Raw genomic sequence first — 23017 nt, forward strand, 5'->3', positions numbered from 1 at the left:
AACTGACATCCCCGAACTGGAGATGTTGCATAGGAGATATTCAATTTCACGAACGTGTACTGCGGGAGGGTTGCAAAGGCATATAGGGTACATATTTTGTTAGGGGAGTCGAGGGACGTACGGTGGTGATAGCCGGATTTATGCAAGCCAACGAAAGAACAAAGGCGAAAACACGCTTGTCTTTCCAGCACAACGCGCAGGCTCTGAGCGCCGAGAACACTGGTAGCGAAGGTGGGTGTGAATGCGGACATCCGGCAGACATGAAGCAGATACTTACCTGCAGCGGCATTCAGCATGAGTATGTTCAATATCCATCCAACGTGTATCAGTATCGAGCAGCTGCATACGGAGAATCAGATCAACTCAGAGCCTCTTGATATACAGGAGGGTTGTCGGATGAAGGCGCACCCCTGTAAGCGCAGGCGTCATGAATCCTCAACGTGGAGATGGTAAAAAGGGATACGTACCTTGTCAGATATCCCCTTCGAGCCTGCCAAGCTCAAGAATACAATCAGCGCGCTGATCATCGCCGGATACCTGACCAGATAGAACAGCACGACCGGCGTGCTGAACTCGTGCTTCCATATACGCTCGACCTCCCGTGTGAACGTGAGACTGTAGTCGAAACAGACCAGGGCTACCAATGCATCGCTCAGCTTCTTCCCATATACGTGGACCGCAGGCAGCGATCGACTTGCCTGCGACCGCAGTGAAGAGTCTGAGTTCGACTGCGCTGTTACCCCGCGTGAATAAAGCGGCCCTGCGCGATCTGCAATCAAGCTGGACTCACGCATTGTCAGATGTATGAACCAATTTTGCGATGTCATCCGGGGACAAGGACATGGCTGAATCAAAGACTCCAGTAACGACTTGCGGTAGGGGAGGGGAGGTGATGAGAGCAAAGTGTGCCGGTGTATCGCTCGGGGCTGCCAGTAGGACGAGTGGCCAGGTGTACAGGGCACGTTAGATGAGGTTATCTGGTCTGAGCTGCAGGACACAATGTGCGCGCGCGGCGCTGAGGACTGCGGAGCTCGGTGGACAGCTACGCGTGCGACCACGACCACGGACAATGTTGAGCCCCCGATGTGCATAGCATTTCGAAATGATAGGAAGCGATTTGAATATGTTGCATATGGCCGCGCTGGATGCGATGAGCGTTCGGGCATCTCGATGAGTCCGGCGTTGTCGTAGCGCCGCTCAAACGTGCGTTTCGCAGGTCCGGTTTTCTCTCCTTACTAGTGACTGGTTGATCTGGTAAGGGTCAGTTATAGGGGTTGGCGCGGTAAGTATGCTGACTACTCACCGCCCGCGCTCACACCTCGAGTATTGCTGTACAAGCGCTGCCGGTAGGTGCAAATTGCTGCTCGTTCCGCGACAAACGCAGCTTGAGGTGAGGTGTGTTATCGACATATTCGCGCCCTCCGGGCTCTGGGCGACTGGAGCTCCGATTGCATCTCAGCTGACCTCCACGAGGCAAAGAAAACAAGGTAGACTTTGATACGAACTGCAGAGCATGCGCCCCAGAACTGCATCGTGGACAACATCGTGGACGAGAACAAGATGAACAGCGCCGCAAACTCGCGTGCTCGGCGAGTGGGCGTCTGTGGGAGGGCGTCTAGCAGCCTACACGGGCACGTGGTGTGGCTAAGTTCACACGGGACCCGACGCGATCGCGTTCAGCGCGTGTTACGGGCGCCTCTGCCCTTTCCAAACTCTGCCTTGGACCGCGGCTCCGGATTCTTGACTGGTTCCCTCTCGTCTTGACTATATGCGTCTATGACTACCGCTGGCTCTTTCAGCGGTCATCTCGTCGACTCCTTCATGTCCTCACATCCCCCGACCGGCCCTTTCGGCCAGCCGCTCAACATCTCGTCTCACGGACCCATGTCTTTCGCGCCCTCCATGCACGGATCAGCCAACAGCAGCTTTGGCACGCAACAGTCCTTCTTCTCTGAGGCGTCGCTTATGGAGATGTCGGAGGAGAGTGCGAGGAAGATCGCGACGATGCAGGCGAAGCTGAACAAGAAGCTGGGCCCGGAGTACATCTCACAGAGACCAGGGCCAGGCGGAGGGCCGAAGTTGACGTATGCCGAAGGTCAGTCTCCATCGATCCTGCGTAGTAGGCTCATACTGAACATTGGGTTCCAGGATGGAAGATTATCAATCTCGCCAACGAAGTGTGAGTGCACCAGTGATGAAGCTGGCCGCGGGACACTGACTTTTCCTCCTCAGCTTCGGTTTCAACGGCTGGAGCTCCAATGTCGTCAACATCACGACCGACTTCATCGATTACAGCGAAGAGTCCAGAAGATACAACGTCGGGGTCACTGCGATCGTGCGAGTGACACTGCGCGACGGCGTGTTCCACGAGGACGTGGGCTACGGACTGTTGGAGAACTCGAAGAGTAAAGGCGCGGCGTTGGACAAGGTGGGTAGCTACTGCTACCTTACCCTAGTTGTCTTCTCACGTGCATATAGTGCAAGAAGGAAGCGGTTACGGACGCCGTCAAGCGCACACTACGAAACTTCGGCAACCTGTTGGGAAATTGCCTGTACGACAAGTCGTACACGCAGGAAGTCATCAAGATCAAGGTCCCTCCAGTACGTACTGCGTATATTACTCCAACGTCCATATTGACACCATGCATCTATAGCCCAAATTCGAGCGCAGCGAACTGCATCGTCGTCCAGAGTTCGAAGAGTCCAAGCCAGCTATACCCTCTACCGCATATACCCCAGCACCAAACGCCTCATCGAACTTCTCGGTACCTTCTACATCCGCAGCGGGCCCCTCGAATCCTCGAGTAAAATCCGAGCCCACGACGAACATGCCGCCTCCGCCCAACGTCCCTTCACACTACCCACAACATGCCCAGAACGCCCAATCAACATCTCACTCTGCGGCCAGTGTCCCAGAACGCCCCATCGCCGCGTCCACACCCAATGCCAAAGGAAGGGCACCCATGATTCCTGGCGCCCAATACACAGGTCTACAGGCACCCCTGCATACCCCGGCCGGCCGACCCGCGCAAGGCGGCGGCGGGGACCGGATGGCGCAGAACCTTGCCGACAGACACGCCGCGCGTCTACGGCAGATCCAGGAGGCGCAGGATGCACAGCGGCAGGAGGAAGAAACGGCACGCGCGCGGGCCGTGCACGATGAAGCCGCAGCCTCCGCAGAGAGACGCGTGAGTTTCGCACCGGCGGCCGAGCAAGCAGGCGCACCCGTTCGCCAGGTGAACGGTAGCGCGGGACCGAGCGCTGCTGCACCAGCGCGCCCATCTCCTCCACAAGTCGTCCCAAGGTCAAGCGATACAGCGCCCGACGATACGGAGGTAGACGAGTACCACTTCCCGTCCGAGGACGACGCGTTCCTCGCGATCCTCGATCTCGAGGCGCTCGACGAGGGTATCGGCCGCCCGATCGACTTCGAGGAGGGCGTACGCCCGGATGTCGACATGGACGCGGGACCCGCCGCGGACGCGGACGTTTCGAGCGCATACCAGCAGGGCCAGCGTGCGCATCAGGAGCAGCAGCAACGAATGAGCGCGGCGGCTGGTGCGGGCTCGGGCTCTGGCGCGCAAGCACGAACTGGACATGCGGATCAGCGCGCCCCGCCAGCGCGCTTTGGGCAGGCTGCTTCGGGGCAAGGCGGACGGGCAAGGACGCCGTCCATGGGGGGCGGGTTCAACTTCGCAGCTGAGGATGTCACGGTACGCACACGATCCTCCCTCGAACTGCGTGTTGTATACTCATCTGTTTGTCTCTTAGCCAAGCACGAACGCTCCGGGTGCTAGTCGTGCCCCGTCCGTCTCGAACCAGAACCACCAGCACGGCCAGCCCCGTGCCGCGCATGCGAACACGGGCGCACACCAGGGCGGGGCGACGTCTTCTGGTGGGACAACCGTCAGCCTGAAGCGCAGCGCGGACATCATGCAGTATGTGTACGCCTCCGCTCTTCCGATTGCAGTAATCTGATACTATTCCGTGTCTGACAGAGGGTACGCCTCTGCCCAAGCGCAACAGCGACGGCCCGCCCAGGGCATGGGTTTGCAGCACGCCGGTGCAGGGGCCCCGGGGGCAAAGCGGGAGCCGTTCGCGTCGCTGGAGATGTCGGACGGGGGGAACGTCAAGCGTCTGCGGAGATGAGATATGGATGAGCCGCTCGCCTTTGGATTCGTCTTGATTTCGACAGTGTGCGTTTGCATGCGTATAGGTACAGGCTCACGCTTGCTTTCCCTGGCTCAGGACTCGGAGACGTTCATCAATTGTAGCATTAGCAGGAATTTGACTGTAGGAATACCGTTTGTATCATATCACCCTCCGTATCATATGCGCAGCATCGAGAGTCGGAGCTAAGTGCTGAGCGCTGAGCGTTAGCTCCGTGGACATACTACGGTCGCGCAATTACGATGAGTATGTGCACATAGTAGTGCAAAGACGTGCCTTATTCATGCGTATTTTACGACAGAATTGCTGAGTCCTCTGAAGTCTGTACATGCATGGGTCTGGACTCCAGACTTGCAGTGTGTGTGGGGCGCGGGAAAGCCGTGGCGATGTTCCCCACGCGTAAATTTACACAAACAAGCGCGGGGCGGAGGGACTGCGGCGCAGGGCTGTGGAACATCTGGTTCTCGTCCACTGCGACCGTCACCGCGAACATCTCTGTGCCGCATGCTCTGGACCTGGTGTCGTTCTCTTCCTCATTATCTTGCATCGTGATGACCGACCTAGGTCCGACCTGAGTCAAGCCGAGGGGCGTCGCGGTCAACTTTCAGCGAGAGGTCAGTTGAACATATAGCCATTTGATACCGAGTTTTGACAGGTCAGTGCTCACTGGCAGAAGCAGGAGACCGCGTATAAAAAGCCAGAGGACTTGCGAAGCATCATCTGGGGCCAGTACAGTCTTCGCGCCCTGGCCCGGTGCACCCATCTACGGCATATTTATATCGCTTCTGAATCATCTTCGAAGTACTGGAGCATGCCGAGCACTTAAACTCCCTACATGGCCACTGTACACTGAGCTTCTTATCCCCGGATGCTTGTGCATCCGAGATGTCGTGCAGTTCAAACCATAAGTATACCCTCGGCTGACCTGCTGGCATAACTAGTAGATACCTCGTATCTCGACCCACAGGCGACGCTCAGCGACCCAAGTACTCCGTTCACATTACCTTGCCCCACACCCATCGCATTCCGATTCGCCCATGGCAACGGCGCTTATGAGGCCCTCTGCTTCAGTCATGCCATGGTCCCCGGAGATGGCGCAGACAGACCATGCGTCCGGCGAAAATACGTGAGTACAGCTTGGCTATACGTCGTCAATGATCGTTTTCATTGACACGTGGCGATAACAGTGTAGCCCAACTCAGACTTTACACTGCGGCAATAGGCAAGTTGCGCGTTGTCTTAGTCTTAGTCTAAGCCTCAGTAAGGTGAATGGTAATAGGGGGATGCTGAACGATGTATTTTCAGCGCTGTTCTGCTTCGACTATAGTCTCACATTTACACGGGAGGTCGAGCGTATCTGGAAGCACGAATTCAGCACGCCGGTCATATTGTTCTACATCATCAGGTATTCGGCGATGATCAGCGCGCTGCTCGTAATCTTGGATTTGACAGGCTGGAGGGGAGTATCTGACAAGGTATGATTCGCTTTCTGCTGTCTCCACGTTTAGAATTCCTGACGCCTGCGTTCATAGAGGTGCGAGTTTGTCCGACAACCTCGTGTATGCTGAGAAGCCCTGAGTTGATTCTTTGGTTCTCTATGCAGCTGCTCTATTCTGATACACGTTGCATGGGTACTTAACGTAATCATGTTGAGTGCTGCCGCAGGTAAGCTCTCCGTGCCTGCCGTGCATCCGTATCATTCACCCACATTTTCGGCGCCAGTGTTTTCAGCGCTCAGAGCCTGCGCGCTGTGTTGGAAAGACAAACGGGTGTTTGTCTTTGTCTTGTTGGTAGCCTGTATGCATCCCGCCATCGCCGCCGTAAGTGCTCTTGCTCCCTCAACAAAATGTGTGTTCAGTGATGCGCTTTCACGGCGCTCTTGCAGTATACGTTCATAAAATTGAACATCTTCCACACCACGGCCCCTGTTCCGGGATGTGGTTTTGCGCCGGACATGCCGGATGCGATGTACGAGAAGTGAGTGCGTCTCCTACCATCGCAGCATTTACTCGGTACTCATGCTCAGCGGCCATCTTTCGCAGCTGTATGTCTCCGTCGCCTCAATCGCGTGTATCGATGAGAGGTATATATTTTGCAGGGATCATAGGCGCCCGATTGGCAGCCGTCCTCACGGATATGATCGTGCTCGCTATCACGATCTGGAAAGCCCGGCCAGTCCGCATACAAGGCGTCAAGCTTGGTGTTAAATCCACGATGGTGAACATCCTGATGCGGGACGGTATGTACGAGGCTATTGCCAAAGAGTTTCCTCGATGACATTCTGATCTGACACGCGTTGCGTGACTCTTTCAGGTGTGCTATACTTTGGGTGCGCTCACCAGCGGTTCCCTTGGTAATGAGACGCCGAACTGGTCATTGAAACACTCGACAGGGTACTCTTAATCGCGAACCTCATCGGGCTCATACTCGTCCGCCTCTTCATCGTAAACCCCAAAGAGCTTCACTGAAGGCGAACTTCATCGCTGACTTGTTGCGTACCACAGTTTATCCAGCCAATAAACACTTGGATGGCCATGTACGTCACCTCCTCTCCCCGATCCCTCGTGTCTGGGAATCTCACGCTCCATGCTCCGAACCACCGCCAATTTCTTCTTGTACCTCACATTCTATCACACTTCGTACAGGCTGACAGCCATTATGACCTCGCGCTTCATCCTCGACCTACACGAAGCGGCAGATCCACGTTTCGACGGCCTGAGCACCGACGGGGGCATTTCTACCTTGATCTTCCCAGCCACATGCAAGCACGCTCCGCGCGTCGACCGTGACGTGTCCTCGAGCAGCAGCGCTGCGGGGACGGGCTGGATAGAGCAAAACTCAGAAATAGGGAGCATGGAGGTCGGTGAGTGCGATGACGCTGAGTGGGAGGTGAGTATAAGCCCGAAGATCACTGCACCGTGTTGGTTATTGACGTCTCTCAGGTCCTTCGGAACAACAGCTACCTGGTGCAGAGTACAAACACACGTATCGCTGCGGCGTCGCGATGCGAAGATGTCGAGTCCGTCATCTGGATACGATGACGAGCGGCCCGGGCGTGCAGGTGCTTTTCAGTGTCATGCGCACCCTGTGTATATCTGGTGGTGCCGCAACCCAAAAACTGACCCAAACAAACGTGTGGCAGTCTCGAGCGGTCTCACTGCTGTACCTGATGGAGCGCGGCTGTTGAAATGCGCTCCCAGCACGTTCCGTCGCCGCGTCCACACCCAACACCCAGTGTCAAAGAGAAGGCGCCCATGGTCTCTGGCGTGCAACACCGCAACACACAAGTCTACGGGCATCTTGCACACCCCGACCGAACGGCCTGCGCAAAGCACCGGCGGAGGCCGGATGACGCGGAGTCTTGCCGACCGACCCGCCGCGCGCCTCAGGTAGATTCAGAAAGCCCAGGGTGCACAGCGTCAAGAGGAAGAAACGGCACGCGCGAGCTTCGTACCGACGGCGGAACAGACAGCTGCACCCGCTCATCAGACGAACGATAGCGCGTGTGCGAACGTGGGGCCGAGCGCTGCTGCTCCAGGGCGCCCATCCCCTCCGGTCCTATGATACGGCGCCTGATACGGAGGTCGGAGGTTGACGAATATCACTTCCCATCCGAGGACGACGCGCTCCTCGCGAGCCTCGATCTCGAGGCGCTCGACGAGGGCATCGGCCGCCCAATCGCCTTCGAGGAGAGCGTACGCCCGGACGTTGACATGGACGCGGGACCCGTCGCTAACGCAGACGTCTACGAGGACGATGGGGGGCGGGTTCAACTTCGCAGCTGGTGATGCTGTGGCACGCATGTTATCTTCCCTTGAACTGCAAGTGGCATACTCATTCGCTTGTCACTTAGACGAACACGAGTGCTCAAGGGACCAGCCGCGCCTCCTCCGTCTCGAACCAGAACCACCAGCACGGCCAACCGCGTGCCGCGCTCGCGAATACGGGCGCGCGCCAGGGTGGGGCGACGTCTTCTGGAGAGACAACCATCAGCCTCGAGCGCAGCGCGGACATCATGCAGTGCATTTTCTCGTTTCCGTTTGTCCGAATCGCAGTAACTGACTGCTCTGCCGTGTCTGACAGAGGGTACACCGCGGCGCAATCACAACAGCAATCACCTGCCCAGGGAATGGGCCTGCAGCACGCCGTTGCAGGGGCCGTGGGGGCGAAGCGCGAGCCATTCGCGTCGCTGGAGGTGTCGGACGGAGGGAATGTGAAGCGTCCGCGGAGATGAGAGGTGGATGAGCCGCTCGTCTTTCAATTCGTTTTGATTTCGCGTGTTTCGGTGCTCGCGCTCGAGTCCGCCAGCGCCCTGTTTCAGAATTACGTACGAGGCACGTTCATGCATTGTACTAGCACTAGCAGGAATTTGATTGTAGGAATACCCTTTGTATCATATCCCCCACCATATCGCATGCACAGCATTGAGAATCGGAGCTGAGCGTTGAGCATTAGCACCGAGGCCTGGGGACGTACTACGGCTGTGCAATTACGATGCGTAGTATGTGCGCATAGTAATGCAAAGAGGTGCTTGAAGCTTCATTCGCGTGCTGCATATGAGCGCGGGGTTGGCACGGCGCGGGGTTCCCGTGGCGGTGCTCCCCACGCGCAGATTCAAACAAGCGCGTGCATGGCCGCCTCGTTCATCTGGTTCTCGTCCACGATGATCATTCACGCGAACATATCTCCGCGGCCTGCTCTGAATCCTGTGTCTTTCCCTCGTTATCTTGCATCGTGATGGCCGAGCGAAGTCCGACCTAAACCAAGCCGATCACTAAGTAAGTACAAGGCGTGAGCGCGAGCAGCGAGAGGTCAGTCAACTTGAAAATTTTGATACGTCCGCTTGGTACTAGTACCCAGTTCTGACAGATCACTGATAGTTAACGGCAGAAGCAGGAGACCGGATGTGGCTAGCTAGATGACTGGTGAAGCAGCACTTTGAGCGGTGATGCTAGTAAGTACAATCATCGCGCGCGAGCCCGGTGCTTCCATTCACTGCATATTCAAATCGCTTCAGAATCTTCAGACTGCTGGCGCATGCTGCGCTCTCAAACGCCTTACAGTCACAACGTGGTCTGATGAACACTGCATTGAGAGTCCGGTTCTCCAGCGGGTATGCATCATGCAATGCAGTTCACACCATGTGTCCTCAGCAGACCTTATGGTATAACTAGCAGATGCCTCGTATCACAACACACTGGCGACGCTAAGCGATACAGCTTCTCCACTCTCGTTACCTCGCCTCCCACCATCCCATTTCAATTCCCGGACAACACTTATCGGAAACTCTGATCCGGTCATGCCACTGTCGCCGGGGACTGCGGATATGCCAGTGGTCCGTGCATCCGCTGACGACACGTGAGTTCAGCATGCTTATACGTCGGTCTCGATCACTTTTACTAACGTGGGATTATAGCAGCGTAGTCGAACTCAGAATTTACACTGCGGCCATGGGCAAGTCGCCTGTTTCTTGATTTAAGGTGATTGGATATCGGGGGAACGCTAAACGATGCAAATATTGTCAGCCCTATTCTGGTTCGACTATAGTCTCACATTCCCGCGGGAGGTCGAGCGTATCTGGAAGCGCGGATTCAGCACGCCGGTTATATTGTTCTATCTCGTCAGGTATACGGCGATGATGAGCGCGCTGATCATAATTCTGGACTTGGCTGGTTGGAGGGGAAGATCTGACAGCGTACGTGTGGTTTTTTTCTGTCTCCACGTTGAGAATTCCTGACGGCTGCGTTTTCAGAGGTGCGATTTTGTCCGACTACCCCCGTGTGTATTGTGAGGCCCTGAGTTAACCTCCGGGCTCTCTATATAGCTGCTCCATTCTGGTACACTTTGCATGGATACTGAACGTAGTCATGCTGAGTGCTGCCGCAGGTAATCTCCTTGCGTGTCGTACGTCCGTATTCACCCACACCTTCGGCACCAGTGTTTTCGGCGCTCAGAGCCTGCGCGTTGTGCTGGAAAGACAAAAGGGTCTTTTTCTTTGTCTTGCTTCTGGGCTGTATACATCCCGCCATCGCCGCCGTAGGTTCTCTTGCTCTATTAACAAAGTGTATGCTAATTGATGTACCGTCCTCCAGTACACGTTCGTGGAATTGAACATCCGCACGTCCCCAGTCCCGGCATCATGTGTGTTTGCAACGGATGTGCCGGACACTGTATATGAAAAGTGAGTGCGTCTACTTCTACCACCGCTTGTCACTCAGTACTTATGCTCTGCGGCCAACTTCCGCAGCTGTGTGTCCCCGCGACCTCAATCGCATGTCTTGATGAGAGCTATAACAAATTAATTTGCAGGGATCATAGGTGCACGGTCGTCAGCCGTCCTTACGGATCTGGTCGTGCTCGGTATCACCATCTGGAAAGCGCGGCCCGTTCATGTTCAAGGTGTCAAGCTTGGTGTCAAATGCACCATGGTGAGCATCCTGATGAGAGACGGTATGTACGGGGCTACTGAAAATGTTTTCCTCGGTGACATTCCAATCGGATGCATTCTACGGCGCTCAAATATCAGGTGTGCTATACTTCGGGTGAGCTCACTGGCGGCTGCTACCTTGGTCAAGAGACGCCGAACGGGACATTGATACGCTCCATGCAGGGTACTCTTAATCGCGAACCTCATCGGTCTCACACTCGTCCGGTTCTTCGCCGTAAGTCACCAAGAGTTCTCGGATTCTCATTACTGACGTCCCGCGCATCGATCGCAGTCTATCCAACCAATATACACCTGGATAGCTATGTATGTCTCCTCTCCCCGACCTCTCATACTTCCGAATCTCTCGTCCTAGGTTCCTTATCGCCGCCGTTCTCTGAGCGCCTCTCACCTTTCTATCACCCTGCATACAGGCTGACGGCAATTATGACCGCGCGCTTCATCCTCGATCTTCACGAGGCGGCAGATCCACGCTTCGGCAGCTTGAGCACCGACGGCGGCATCTCCGCCTTGATTTTCCCAGACACATCCAAGCACGCTCCGCACGTCAACCACGACGTTTCCCCGAGCAGCAGCACTGTGGGAACGGACTGGATAGATCAAAGCTCAGAAAACGGTAGTGTGGACGTCGGCGAGTGCGATGACGCGGAGTGGGAGGTGAGTCCAAGTTCGAAGATCACTCCGCCGTGTTCGTTATTGACGTCTCTTAGGTCCTTCGGAATAAAAGTTATCTGGCGTCTGGTACAAACGGCCGTACCGCCACGGCGTCGCAATGCAAAGACATCGAGTCCATCATCTGGATACGATGACGAGCGGCGTGCAGGTGTTCTTGAGTGTCATACGCACCATGTGTATATTCGGTGGTACTCGCACCCACAAATCGACCCAAACAAGCGCATGGCGGTCTCAATCGCGAGTGGCCTTGCTGCCACGTCTGATGGAGCTCGGCTGCTATGGCGCTCAGCATGAGGCTCATTGTGTCCGAATCCACGATGAGCATCCCTGCAAGCACGCCTAGTAGGTGGCATGCTCTGGACATGGTGTCCATCTCTTCGTCGTATTCTTGCACGGTGGCGACTAACAAACCACGCAGACGGCTCACAGACCCTGACGCAAACTCCAAGCCGTAAGGCGCCTCAGTAGCGCGCGACGCTACTCCGTTTCTTATGCATGAATTGATGTCGCTAGTAGGAGGGCAAGAATAGGTGTGGACAGGAGTCCAAGGGCTTGCGAAAAATATTTCAGAGTCGCAACTGACGATCGTGTCTTCGCAGATATCGCTGGTCACGTTCACTGCAGACACTCCGAGTCGACGGTCCACGTCGCCGTGTGCCCGCGGGAATACAATATGTCTCACGGCAGTTCCAACCGTGTACATGCCGTGCCGACTCCAAGTCGAGTCAGACACGGGTGGCGACTAGCGATGCCTATCGAGGGGCAACGGCGGGACGCATCCGGGCCACCCGGGCCACCGTTGCGCGCGAATTTGGACCAATAAGCGCGTGTACATCGCCTCGGCCGGCGGCTCCGGTGGCGTTCATTTTGCTTCTGGACCATGAGCACCGTCTTTGCCAGCATATCTGGGTTGCATGCTCCGTATCCGTTGTTAGTTGTGTTTCATCCTCTCCACTCCAGATATGATGGCTACTGACAACTGAGCTGAGTTCAAGCCGCTTCATCACGTCCAGTGCGCTCAATCACGATATATTCACATCGTTTTTCAAATCCTTGGAGTACCGCTGCTGAGACTGCGGCAGTGCACGCAATGCACACCGGGCACTCAAACCTCCATACAATGATAATGATGTAGTCGGAAGGGCGCTGTTCACTGAGCTCCTTCAAACTTCCCAGCCACTCACCATGCCCGGCAGTTTTACCACTGAGTACTCTCCGCTGGCCTCATGGCACCGCTCTGATCACACAACTAGCAGACATCCCTTATCTCTACCCTCAAGCAGCGCCGGGCCGAGCCATATATTGGCACTCGTAGTTCTGAACCCCTCACCCCTCCCTCCTCGACAGTCGTTATCGGCTTGGACTCTCATTCAGACATGTCCTTGTCCCCCGAGGAGATCGCGGACATTGTCCAAGCGACCGATGATGGGTGAGCATATTTCCGTTATAAGCTCTCCCAGGTCACTTTATTGATGTGCTCGGGCCGATAGCTCAGTCGAACTCAGACTTTTCATTGCGGCTGCTGGCAAGTCGTTTGCCGTTTATCTCATAACGCAAATCAGGGGACGCTGAGTAATGCGCTAACAGCCCTCTTCTGCTTTGACTACAGCGTTACACTCTCACGGGAGGTTGAATACATTTGGAAGCGCGAGTTCAGCACACCGACTTTACTGTTCTACCTGGTTAGGTATATGGGGCTTATCACCGCGGTTTTCGCGGTCATGGAAGTGACCGGTTGGACGGGAATATCTGCAAGGGTACACTTCGCTTTTCACCGATTCTAGCTTGAGAATTAATGGCGAACTTCGACGTCTATCTCTTCATATTCATAGAGGTCAGTCTTTAACCGAATCGCTGTGCGTGTAAAGAGCTCAGCTGACGTACTAGGGACCATATACAGCTGCTCAATTGTGGTACACATCGTATGGGTTCAAAACGTAACGATACTGAGTTCCGCTATAGGTGAGGCTTTTCTCCACGCCTGACATACATCCACATTCACCCAATCCTTTTGCACCAGTGTTCTCGGCGCTCAGAGCATGCGCATTATGCCAGGGAGACAAACGAGTCTTCGCCGTTGTTATGCTGCTGGGCTGTCCTAATCCCGCTATCGCTGGCGTGAGTATTCATGCTCTGCGAACGAAACGTAAACGTGTTGATGCGCCTTTGCACCCTTCCCACAGTACACGTATGCCAGCTTGAACTTCTACACCACGTCTCTCGCTGCAGGATGTGGGATCACGCCGGACATGCCGGACGCTGTGTATGAGAAGTGAGTGCAGCGTTTCCCTCTACTACGATCTATAACCTATTACCTATGCTCAGCGTCGATCTTTCACAGCTGTATGTCGCCCGTAGCTTGTACGTGCGCAATGAGAGATGTAACGAAATATTGCGTAGGGATCATAGGCGCACGATCGTCGGCCCTGCTCACAGATATGGTCGTTCTTGTTATCACAATCTGGAAAGCCCGGCTGGTCCAAGCTCCAGGCGTCAAGCTGAGTGTGAAGTTTACGGTGGCGGACAGCCTGATGCAAGACGGTACGTATGAGCCCCTTGCTTCATATCCTCTATAAGATACTGACTACACATGTGATTTGGCGCGCTATTAGGTGTGCTATACTTTGGGTGAGGCTATTAGATGCTACCTTGTTTAAGAGACACCGACACATTCTTCACAGGGTACTCTTATTTACGAACCTTGTTGGGCTTATCCTTGTTCGGGTTTTCATTGTAAGTGATCAAGAACTTCAACTCAAGCGAGCTCCATTGCTGACGCCTTGCATATCACAGCTCATCCAGCCGCTGAGCACTGGGACGACCATGTAAGTCTCCTTTCCACGACCCCTCATGCCTCTAAGTGTCTCGTCCGATGCTCATTTTCACCACCATTCTCCGCGCGCCCCTCGTGTATGCCAATCCGTGTAGACTCACGGCAATCATGACCTCGCGCTTTATCCTAGACCTGCGCGAGGCCGCAGATCCGCGCTTCAACGGGCCTAGCACCGGAGGCGGCAACTCCACCTTGATCTTCCCAGCCACATCTACGCATGCCCCGTGCTTCGACTCTGACTTGTCCTCAGGCACCAGCACTTCGGGCACTGACTGTCCCGACCCCAGCTCAGAAGATGGGAGGAACGCGGCGGAATTCGCTGATTGCGATGACCCGGAGCTGCAGGTGTGTCTGAGTTCGCACGGCATCGATGCACGGCGTTGGTTATAGACACTTCCTAGGCTCGTCGAGATCAAATGTGTTCGACGGCAGATGCAGACGGTCGGGGACTTATAGGATCGCGATGTGACGATGTCGAACCCGTCATCTGGATACGTTAACCCGGAGCCGCGTGGCGTAGGCAAGGTGCTGTAGACTTCTGTGTATACATAGTCTTATCATCTCGGTAGATTGTATGCCTGGTAGCATACAGTATATCTTATCAATTAGAGGGGTATACGTGAATGACCTTCGCGAGCGACATGCGCGACTGCAAGGCCACTGAAATCGCGAGATTTATCAATAGTTACACGGCGTCCGAGCGTGTTTTCTTCGTAGAGTGGAATATATATATTGGAAGGTATGACGAAAGCGTAGGTAAGTACGAGTACGAGTCGTGCACAGGTTGAGCTGGGCGGCGGAACGATAGAAATGGAAAGGAATATCACAGTAGACACTGGGACAGGGAAACGAGATAGGGAAGGGACACAGAGACGCGTGGTTGAAACGCGACGAGGACAACTACTGTACAGCCTCGTTGAGGGCGAAGATCGAGATGGAATGCATATAGGAGAAACTCGGGGAAGGGGATATTAGGCGAGCGTTGTTGAAACGCGAGCGGGTTCGCAGACGTTGAGGGCGCGGGGAATTGCAGAGAAGCGAGACGTGGTGGGACAAGAGGCGTGTTGGGTCGTGGAGTATTGAGCGGGGGTGTTTCGAAGGTGCGAGTGGACGCGACGGATGCGCTGGGCGCGGGCGTAGTGGTACGGAACGCACTCGCGAACATGTCACAAGTGGTAGTGATGGCGGAGGCGCGCCGCGGCGCGTCATGAGAGAGGAACAGGATCGGAGGGGCGATCATGGAGGTTTCATGCGAGACTGGGTAGGTGTGGTAGAGAAATGCGCCAAAGCGAGGTGGTCGAGGGTTGATGCATGCGTTCACTTTCCGATCTGACGCAGCGACGGTGCTGGCGAAGCACGGCACGGGCTCGTTCCTGTCGTCGACCTCCGTTCTCTCGAGTGCGCCGCCTCGAAGACACGGTCGGGTCCTCAACGAAGGGGGGCGGTCCGGGTCTTCGGGGCGGCGCATTCGAGGGGACGGAGGTCGACAACAGGGACGAGCCCGTGTTGTGCCTCGCCAGCGCCGTCGCTGCATACTTCTCTGCTGTAGGCCATTGAGGCCGGCGGCGTACGCAGAAGAAAGGGAGAGTGACCTCTTGAAGGTCACGCTGTCTTTCTTCCCGTACGCCGCCGAGCGGCGATGGTTTCCAGGAGAGTGGCTCACTATGAATAGGTGAGTGGTTAGTGACGGGAATGCGAAGGCGCGGCAGGTGAAGAGGGGCACGTACCGGTGTGTTGCGATGCATTTCCTTACGTGTGGCGATTTCTTATGTGCGCCTGGAGGTCCCGCTCACGTGTGAAGGAGCAGGGGCATTGGCCACACTGAGAGCGTCTGAAGGTGGGATCGTGGGCTTCGTGTTGATGGTCTCTGAGGTTACCGGGGCGAGTGCGAAAACCTGCATGGAGTAAGAGAACGATGAGAATGGTGCAAGCACGCACACAGCGTAAGTAGCTCACGTTTGGGGCAGTCCGGGTAGTCGTGGCTACAGTAGTACCACACTATTAGACGACCCCCTTCGTATTCTTGGGACGTCTTGTATGTTCGATCGCCTTTCTTGACGATTGTAAAGACGGGCGCTCCTGGTGGATTGAAGGGTACCCCGGACGGCGCGTGCCAGTCCAGCATGGGAGACGGAAGGGAGGGGGCGACGACGAGACACCCTGGATCGGGAGAGTATGTTCCGTTGACGGGGAGTGACTGAGGCGACATGGAGGTGTCCCCGGTCGTCCCGGAACTGAAGGTAGGGAGAGGCTCGCGGTGCGGCATTGGCTGGTACGGTGCCTCTTGATCTTCGGGCTCCGTGAAAGCGGAGTTGTCGGACGGGGATGAAACCGTTGGGCGAAGCGGCATGTCGGGGTTCCCCGAAGGGCAGTGGAAGTGGGGTGGGTTCAGCTCGAACCGGGGGTGGCCAGCGTAATCCTGCCGCGCCGGAGCCAGCCCGACGTGCACAGGTTGCCGGATCGTCCAGTCCCCCATACCCTGTATCGGGAGCAGCGACGATTGTCCGACCAGATGCGCGCGGGGATCATCGTTGCTCGATGTCGATGTGGTTTCCCAGCCAGGGTGTGGGAGAGGGGTCGACGAGTCGTTCGGAAATACGACATACGTGTTGAAGGAGCGCTCCAACGACGCGGCGGGCGGGCCCTGCTGCCTCGCCGGTGGGTCCACCGCGACAGGCCGGGGCGTCCACCCGCCGACGGCCTGCATCAGAGCATGGAGCTGCGCGTCGTCCAGGCTTGCCAGCCAGACATAGATCCAGTCGGTCCTTTCGCCGAGGGGTAGGAGGTTGGCCGGAGGACCGGCGCCAGGAAAGGCGCCAAAGGTGTCGAAGCTCGGCGGCGCGGCCTGCGCGTCTTGACTGAGAGCGGGATCATGGTCGTGCCAACGCGGCCCAGGGTCATCGAGGTTAGAGGAGTACCCCGGGGAGGCCGACGGCGATGTCGGGTTCATAGCATCGTCGCAGTTGGCGTCGGACGACCAAGAGTCATCGGGAGAGGAAGCCGGCGAGGTGTCGCAAGGAACGGTTTGATCAACAAACCTTTCAGTGGAGAAGGATAAATGAGCATCAGCGATGAATTGAGCATCGCCGTCGTCGTTGTCGTCGTTGAACATAGACATATAGTGCATATCTGGAGGCCAGGGAATGTGGGGGTGCAGGACAAGCCTAGGGGGCTGCAAGACGGCGCGACTGCGCGATACAAGTACTATCAGGCAGGGTGGGAAAGTCTGCGACATCACGTCCGTCGCTTCCGGAAGCTGTCCCAGTAAATGCGACTGCCACACGAGGGCCACGAGACGAGGACTGCGAGCGCGCGTCGCAGCAGCTTCTTTCGACTCCCACGAATATCTCCAGTGTCCTATCCACGTTTCACCGACCCCGCCAGGCGGTAAATGGAGGGGCGCATTCAATTGACGCAGCATAGAGAAAGCCGCACCTACATGCAGACCGAGCGTGGTCGGCGTGGTCGTTACGTCTAGAGTCGCATGCCGACGGCTTGTGTGGGCTGCACAGGACTTTCCGTGCGCTTGTGATCCTCGGTCTTGCCGTAACCACAGAGTGCAAGAAAGAGATAGAAAAAGCACGAGCAACACCAGAGTATCCCGAGAGACAAAAGACAGTCCTGGTATGAGTGCCATGGCCAATGAAACAGCGCGGTGAGTCGTAGACTCGGAAGCAAGCTCGTTTTAGATCCAAAGCACGAGACGTAGATTCGGGGCTCCTAGTCGCGCCAAGCCTCGGTAGTCCTTTACCTTACGATTCTGCGTTCTGTCCTCAGAGGCCCGCGCGCGATGAGGAGGAGAAGGAGGAAAGAGTGAAAGTGAGAGAGCGGAATTTGGCAAATATTGATTTCGGCCGGGAGTTGCCGCGTTCAACTGACGAGCGCCCTCTCTTTCCTCAGTGGGCACCCACTGCATGCGCTGAAGCAGCTCGAAGACCGCTCCTCCCATATGATATGCTCTCGTGGCAGGGCTACCGTATTGACAACATCGCCTGGAAAAATCGAACGACAAGCAGAGCCCCGCCAGTCCTCCGTAAGTCTTCAGAAGAGCCCCCGACTCGCTGAGGACGGAGCCACACCAGCGGTGGCGGTGTTGTGTGTCCACGCCACTCAACGACGTCGTTGTTATAACCCACGTTCACGCAGGCGCATGTATGATCAAGATGCATAGCAAAAAGCGAGAACATAGAAAGTTTGGTGTGGACGGATGGTAACGGGATCGAGGAGACAGCATATGTACGGGCGCAACCCGGACCGATATCGTACACGCCGCGAGGAACCGAAGGACTGGAGTAACGTTCAATCCGAGGTACAGCAGAGATGAAGAGGAGCCAGAGAAAACAACATACAGCAGACGTGGCACCGATCGAGACAACAAAACAACGCACAAGCCAAACTCACAAGGCGGGCAGACACACAAACCTACACATGTACAGCCGAAACAGAAGCCAAGATATACAAACCCAGTCCCAACGCGCATACGTCCCTGGCAGGGCGCCCCTCCAGTCCGCCCGAGCACCGCGCTCCAGGCAGAGAAGAGCCGTCCCCGGCCAGCGACGCACGCGCACCTCCTCCCCGCACATCAGCCACATACCCGCCCTCTTGAGAGTCGCGCGCCAAAGCGGGCGCGCAGCGTGTCGAGGACGCTGCACGCCCAATGGGGGCGCGTGACTCGAGAGACGGTATGCTGCTGCTGTGAGCGATTCCGGGGTGCCTGCGCCGCGTGTTAGGGGCGCGAAGAGGGGTGAAAGAGGCGCACTCACGGTATCGCGACCTTGGCGAGTCAGGCGCGCGGCGGCGCCTTCTTGCGGGGAGACCCGCGCGTGGTGTGCTTGCTCTGGAAGTGCCGCGTGCGGTCGTGCTTGCGTGCGAACGCCATCGGGCAGCCTGCGACCTCGCACGGGAAGGGGCGCTGGTCCTCGTGCGTGGCGGCGATGTGCGCCTTGAGGTTGTGGCTGCGGCCGACGATGACTGCAGCGAAGAGCGTGGAGTGAGCGATGATGTTCGCGTGGCGAACAACAGAGACTTACCAACGCCGCACTGCTCGCACTTGAACTGCTGGGTGCTCGGGCGTCTGCGCTTGGCGGGCCGCGCTGGGGCGGGGTCGTCGATGTCCTCGATGCTCGATGCCCTCTTCGCGCGTACCGGCAACGAGGGGGACGCAGGCTGTGCAGGCGACGGTGGCTGCGGGGGAAAGATGGTGTGCAGGGAAAGAAGACTGGGCTCCGCCGTCATCCCAAGTCTCGGACTATGAGCGTCGGCAGCAGCAACACGGGTGTCGTGCTGCAGCAGCTGTAGCTCATAGCCGTTGTAGGAGAAAGGGGACGCAGGCGTGCTGGGGATCTGAGATACGTGCATCTCATGTTGATAGGTGAACCCAAAACCTCCGAGGTCGTTGACGATCGCCGAGGTGTCGGTCGGGCCGAACGTTGCAGCGTGACCGCCATCGTCGAGATCGTCTGAGAGGAGCCAGGATTTGGACAGCGACGGCGAGAAGTCGCTGACGAGAGTTGTGTCGGATGTAGGGGAGAGCAGAATCGAGCCCGAATCGTCTGAATCCGCAGCAGATGGGGATGGGAGAGACGGTGCGTGGGGGAGGGCGGAAAGAGCCGCGGCCCAGTCGATTGCGTTGAAAGCAAATGGATCGAAGTTGGAGGACGTAGGCAGGGGTTGACCGTAAGCATAGTTGTCCAGCGACCTCTCGACGTCCTCGTCGAACTGCTCAGGAGGCGGCATTGCGACGTCGTCGCCGAACAGCTCTTCGAGCAGACTGCCAGAGTCAGTATTGCGAGGACTGATCGTGTCACACGACGAAGAAGGATCGTATAGGTCGTCGCCAAGAGATCTGCTCATCGCGGAGGATGTGAGCGGTGGTGGTGGTGGGGAATGGTGGGGGTGTGAGACTGAGCGGGGGGACGAGGGCGTATACTTGGGTGTGGCAGCTCTGAACTCAATCAGCTGCAGCACTGCTGCAAGACGCGTCTTCTTTCCTTCTCTGAGCTCGCTTTGCGCCTCGATGCACGCCTCGGGACGTCCAATTCCCCAACGGGGAGTCAAATGCACCCACGCACCCTCGGACAAGGTTTAATCATACAGGTATGCCGCCGCGTTCTAGCCGTGTTCGCCCCAGGAAGCGACCTAGCAAGACAGACAATAGCTAGGACCCTTATCCAGTGCAGACGCGTTGCAAAGAGACCGAGAAGGTCGCGACGATTGAAGGAATCCAGAGAACAAGAACGTCGCATACACCGCAGACTTGATGGGGAAATGGAGAGAAGAGAAAATGGCCATGGTCGTTCAAACTATAAGCGCCGATTTCGGAAGGCGCCGATCGGGGCCGAGGCGGCAGCTTCGCAGAGCGTCGCTGCTGCCGCCGCTCTCCCAGTCTCCTCCATGTTCCATACTGAGTAATCGGTCTAGCAGCAGCAAAACCACCAATTTATCGTTATTCGCGTATTACAGAGGTTCCGGAGCTACGGTGTGTCTTTTCAGTGGTCTGCATCAAGCTACGATACAGCGCCAGTGCTTCGTTTGACGAGTACGAGCCGGTGAGTAATTTCAAGTTCTTGCAATGAACATCTCGGGAATGCTGAACCCAACTAGGAGCAAGCTTTCTTTTGAACTAGATGATGTAATTCTTTCTATGCATCTCCCGAAGTCGGAGAGGCTGGCTGGAAGTCAACACCACAGCCGATGCAGCGGAAGACGGATCCGCTCAAGAACTACAGACGGTTTGGGTATGCGGCCACGCGTTATATGCGTATCGTAATGGGAATCAAGGCATGCTTCCTACTCATGATTCTACCCTCCCGATCCAGAGCACATCTGCACTGCTACGTGCTGTCCTGATGGAGCCCATACGGCTGTTCAGGCAATGCGACACCGTTTCTTAGCTCGGCTCCGCGGCGCCGCCGCCGTGTACGTGTGCTAGAGCGTCAGCCTACACAAGATGGTAGTTGCTCTACTACGCGAATATTAGAGGACGCTGATGAGGGTCATGAACGTCACCCGAAGACTCGGCCGGAGGTTTGGCACGCGGAGTGGCACAACACCCCAAAGTGAGCATCTGTGGACTGGTACCCTCTTCTCTTCTTTTTTGGAACGCTGAATTTCTACCAGTGGCTACTCGGCCGAGAACCAAAACCTGATATATAAACTGGAGTCGAGCGCACAGGCCGCGTTGGCCATCCTTCAGCTCCAGATATGTACGCCAACTCATTCGCCGAGCTCCTCGATGGTCGGTCTACTAGCGCCTCCATCATCGAGGCGCTCTTAAAAGACATAGAATGGATGTCAGTACCGTCTCCTCTTACTGCAAAGACGCAATGTGTACCGTCGAATTATACGAGCTCACCTCCGTATCTTCCAGTCACCTGAAAATGGCGTTGTCGGTAGTGGTCTCCGGTGAGCGCAGTACCTCTCTCCATTTGCCCACAAACACTGAGTCGCCAAAGTCGTGGTGTGCTATGAGCACGTACTTACCCTCGGCCGCGAGATCAACTACATCTGGATGGGTCGCTTCTCTGGCGCCACGCTTCTCTTCTACGTTATACGATACGCTGGCCTGTTCGGGGCGGCATTAGTGTGCGGCAACGCTCTCATCAGCAGCGGAGTAGTCCAAGCACCTTCTCCAGTAAGCCATGACCACTAGCGAGTTTCTCTGCTACATAGCTAAACGGTGTCGTTCTTCCACAGAGGTATGCGAAGCTGGCCACCGGTGTCTTCCGTCTGGTCTCGTGTGTATTCATGCGGCAATAGTGTTCTAGTAGACATGACACTCATCGGCTTGTCGGCCGGCCTCCTGATCCCAATTGCAGCGGCAGGTGAGCCAAACCCATCGGCTGAAGTCCAGGTATGCTGACTACCTCACGTATGTAGTGTTTGCCGGATTGAGGGCGTACGCTATTTCCGGACGGAACAAATGGGTGCTCGCTATCGTGCTCGTGCTCGGCCTCGTTAACCCTACCGCCTACATAGTAAGCTGTATTCAAACCTGTCTTGTGGAAGAAACGTGCTCAGCAGGCTCTGCATAGGTCATGTATTGCCAAGTCTACCGGATGTACGTGGACGGCGCGCAGCTAGAAACGGCCGATATAATTGGAACGTAAGCCGCGATACTGCATCCAGAGTCCAGTAAAGCTCACTACTATGATAGCTGTCCGTACCATTTCATCGAAGTTCTACGTTCCGATACTCGCTGCTGATGAATGCGCAGTCTCGCCAGGAATCACCCTCGCCCGAGTATGCGCTGTCGTCGCCGACATAGCGGTTCTGGTTGTGACCTGGAGGTACATGCGACCTGCGATCGTCATACCCGGTGCATCGCAGGTGGATTTGCCGCGCGCGAACGGAAACGCGATAGGGAGCCTTGCCAATGTTTTGGTCAAAGACGGTGCGCTCATACTCTCACGCTGTGTATCTGCGAACCCAGCTCAACTTCGTGCTGTCTAGGCACGATCTACTTTGTGTAAGCTTCGCTGGCCCCACGGGCACCCATCTGTGGTGTTGTTGCTGGTATCTCAGTCGTCGTGCGGCAGCAGCTAACGGTTCTCGTAGTGCGCTTCTTATTATCAACGTGGCTGCACTCGGCCTGAGCAGGGTACACGAGGTACGGTGCATGTGCAATGTAGCCCCTCAACGCCTTCCAGACGTCGTGCTTAGTTGCTCAACCCTTCCAGCTAACGAGTTCCCTCGTGACCTGGACCTCAGGGTACGTCCTCCCAGCCATACCCGAGCCCGAGATCGCCGCGCTCGCAAGCGGCTGCCCTACATGCCATCGTCCGAACGTCGCCCCGACGCTCATCTTCTTTCTGCTACGCAGGCTTATATGCGTTCTCAACTCACGCTTCATCCTGGACCTGCAAGAGGCGAGCGCTCCCCCGGATAGCATAGAT

At 56.3% G+C, this 23017-nt stretch overlaps 5 protein-coding genes across 5 annotated transcripts; 4 read left to right on the top strand and 1 right to left on the bottom strand.

Moving 5' to 3' along the window:
* Positions 1-425: 425 nt before the first annotated feature.
* On the bottom strand, positions 426-794 carry TRAVEDRAFT_131585 (uncharacterized protein; the record flags this gene model as incomplete). The annotated part of the gene is made up of 1 exon (XM_008044165.1): positions 426-794. The coding sequence occupies one exon, from the start codon at positions 792-794 to the stop codon at positions 426-428; it is 369 nt and encodes a 122-aa protein (XP_008042356.1).
* Positions 795-1971: 1177 nt separating this feature from the next.
* On the top strand, positions 1972-2808 carry TRAVEDRAFT_130753 (uncharacterized protein; the record flags this gene model as incomplete). The annotated part of the gene is made up of 4 exons (XM_008044166.1): positions 1972-2095; positions 2149-2179; positions 2233-2428; positions 2479-2808. 4 exons carry the CDS (start codon positions 1972-1974, stop codon positions 2806-2808), a joined length of 681 nt encoding a protein of 226 aa, XP_008042357.1.
* A 2459-nt stretch (positions 2809-5267) lies between these two features.
* On the top strand, positions 5268-7057 carry TRAVEDRAFT_30982 (uncharacterized protein). Its single transcript, XM_008043621.1, has 8 exons — positions 5268-5292; positions 5354-5645; positions 5893-5990; positions 6056-6149; positions 6269-6409; positions 6484-6499; positions 6563-6706; positions 6816-7057. Exons 3-7 carry the CDS (start codon positions 5970-5972, stop codon positions 6636-6638), a joined length of 348 nt encoding a protein of 115 aa, XP_008041812.1. The 5' UTR covers positions 5268-5292; positions 5354-5645; positions 5893-5969; the 3' UTR covers positions 6639-6706; positions 6816-7057.
* A 2412-nt stretch (positions 7058-9469) lies between these two features.
* On the top strand, positions 9470-11424 carry TRAVEDRAFT_22899 (uncharacterized protein; the record flags this gene model as incomplete). Its single annotated transcript, XM_008043555.1, has 11 exons — positions 9470-9528; positions 9718-9865; positions 10057-10074; positions 10263-10351; positions 10418-10419; positions 10480-10620; positions 10697-10712; positions 10781-10832; positions 10890-10921; positions 11029-11272; positions 11326-11424. 11 exons carry the CDS (start codon positions 9470-9472, stop codon positions 11422-11424), a joined length of 900 nt encoding a protein of 299 aa, XP_008041746.1.
* A 1449-nt stretch (positions 11425-12873) lies between these two features.
* TRAVEDRAFT_130387 (uncharacterized protein) lies at positions 12874-22574 on the top strand (the record flags this gene model as incomplete). Its single annotated transcript, XM_008044167.1, has 4 exons — positions 12874-13024; positions 20904-20965; positions 21971-22106; positions 22258-22574. Coding segments are annotated over 4 exons (666 nt in total), but the record flags the coding sequence as incomplete, so codon positions are not given.
* Between the last annotated feature and the right edge of the window lie 443 nt (positions 22575-23017).

The sequence above is a fragment of the Trametes versicolor genome, assembly GCF_000271585.1.
Source record: "Trametes versicolor FP-101664 SS1 unplaced genomic scaffold TRAVEscaffold_10, whole genome shotgun sequence".
Classification (NCBI taxonomy): Eukaryota; Fungi; Basidiomycota; class Agaricomycetes; order Polyporales; family Polyporaceae; genus Trametes; species Trametes versicolor.

What these genes read in the sequence shown, in the direction of transcription:
- TRAVEDRAFT_30982 (XM_008043621.1), top strand. Translation starts at nt 5,970, where the DNA reads ATGCATCCCGCCATCGCCGCC. An exon ending in TGCATCCCGCCATCGCCGCC is followed by an intron (nt 5,991 to 6,055) that starts GTAAGTGCTCTT and finishes GCGCTCTTGCAG; the next exon opens with TATACGTTCATAAAATTGAA. An exon ending in GGATGCGATGTACGAGAAGT is followed by an intron (nt 6,150 to 6,268) that starts GAGTGCGTCTCC and finishes TATATTTTGCAG; the next exon opens with GGATCATAGGCGCCCGATTG.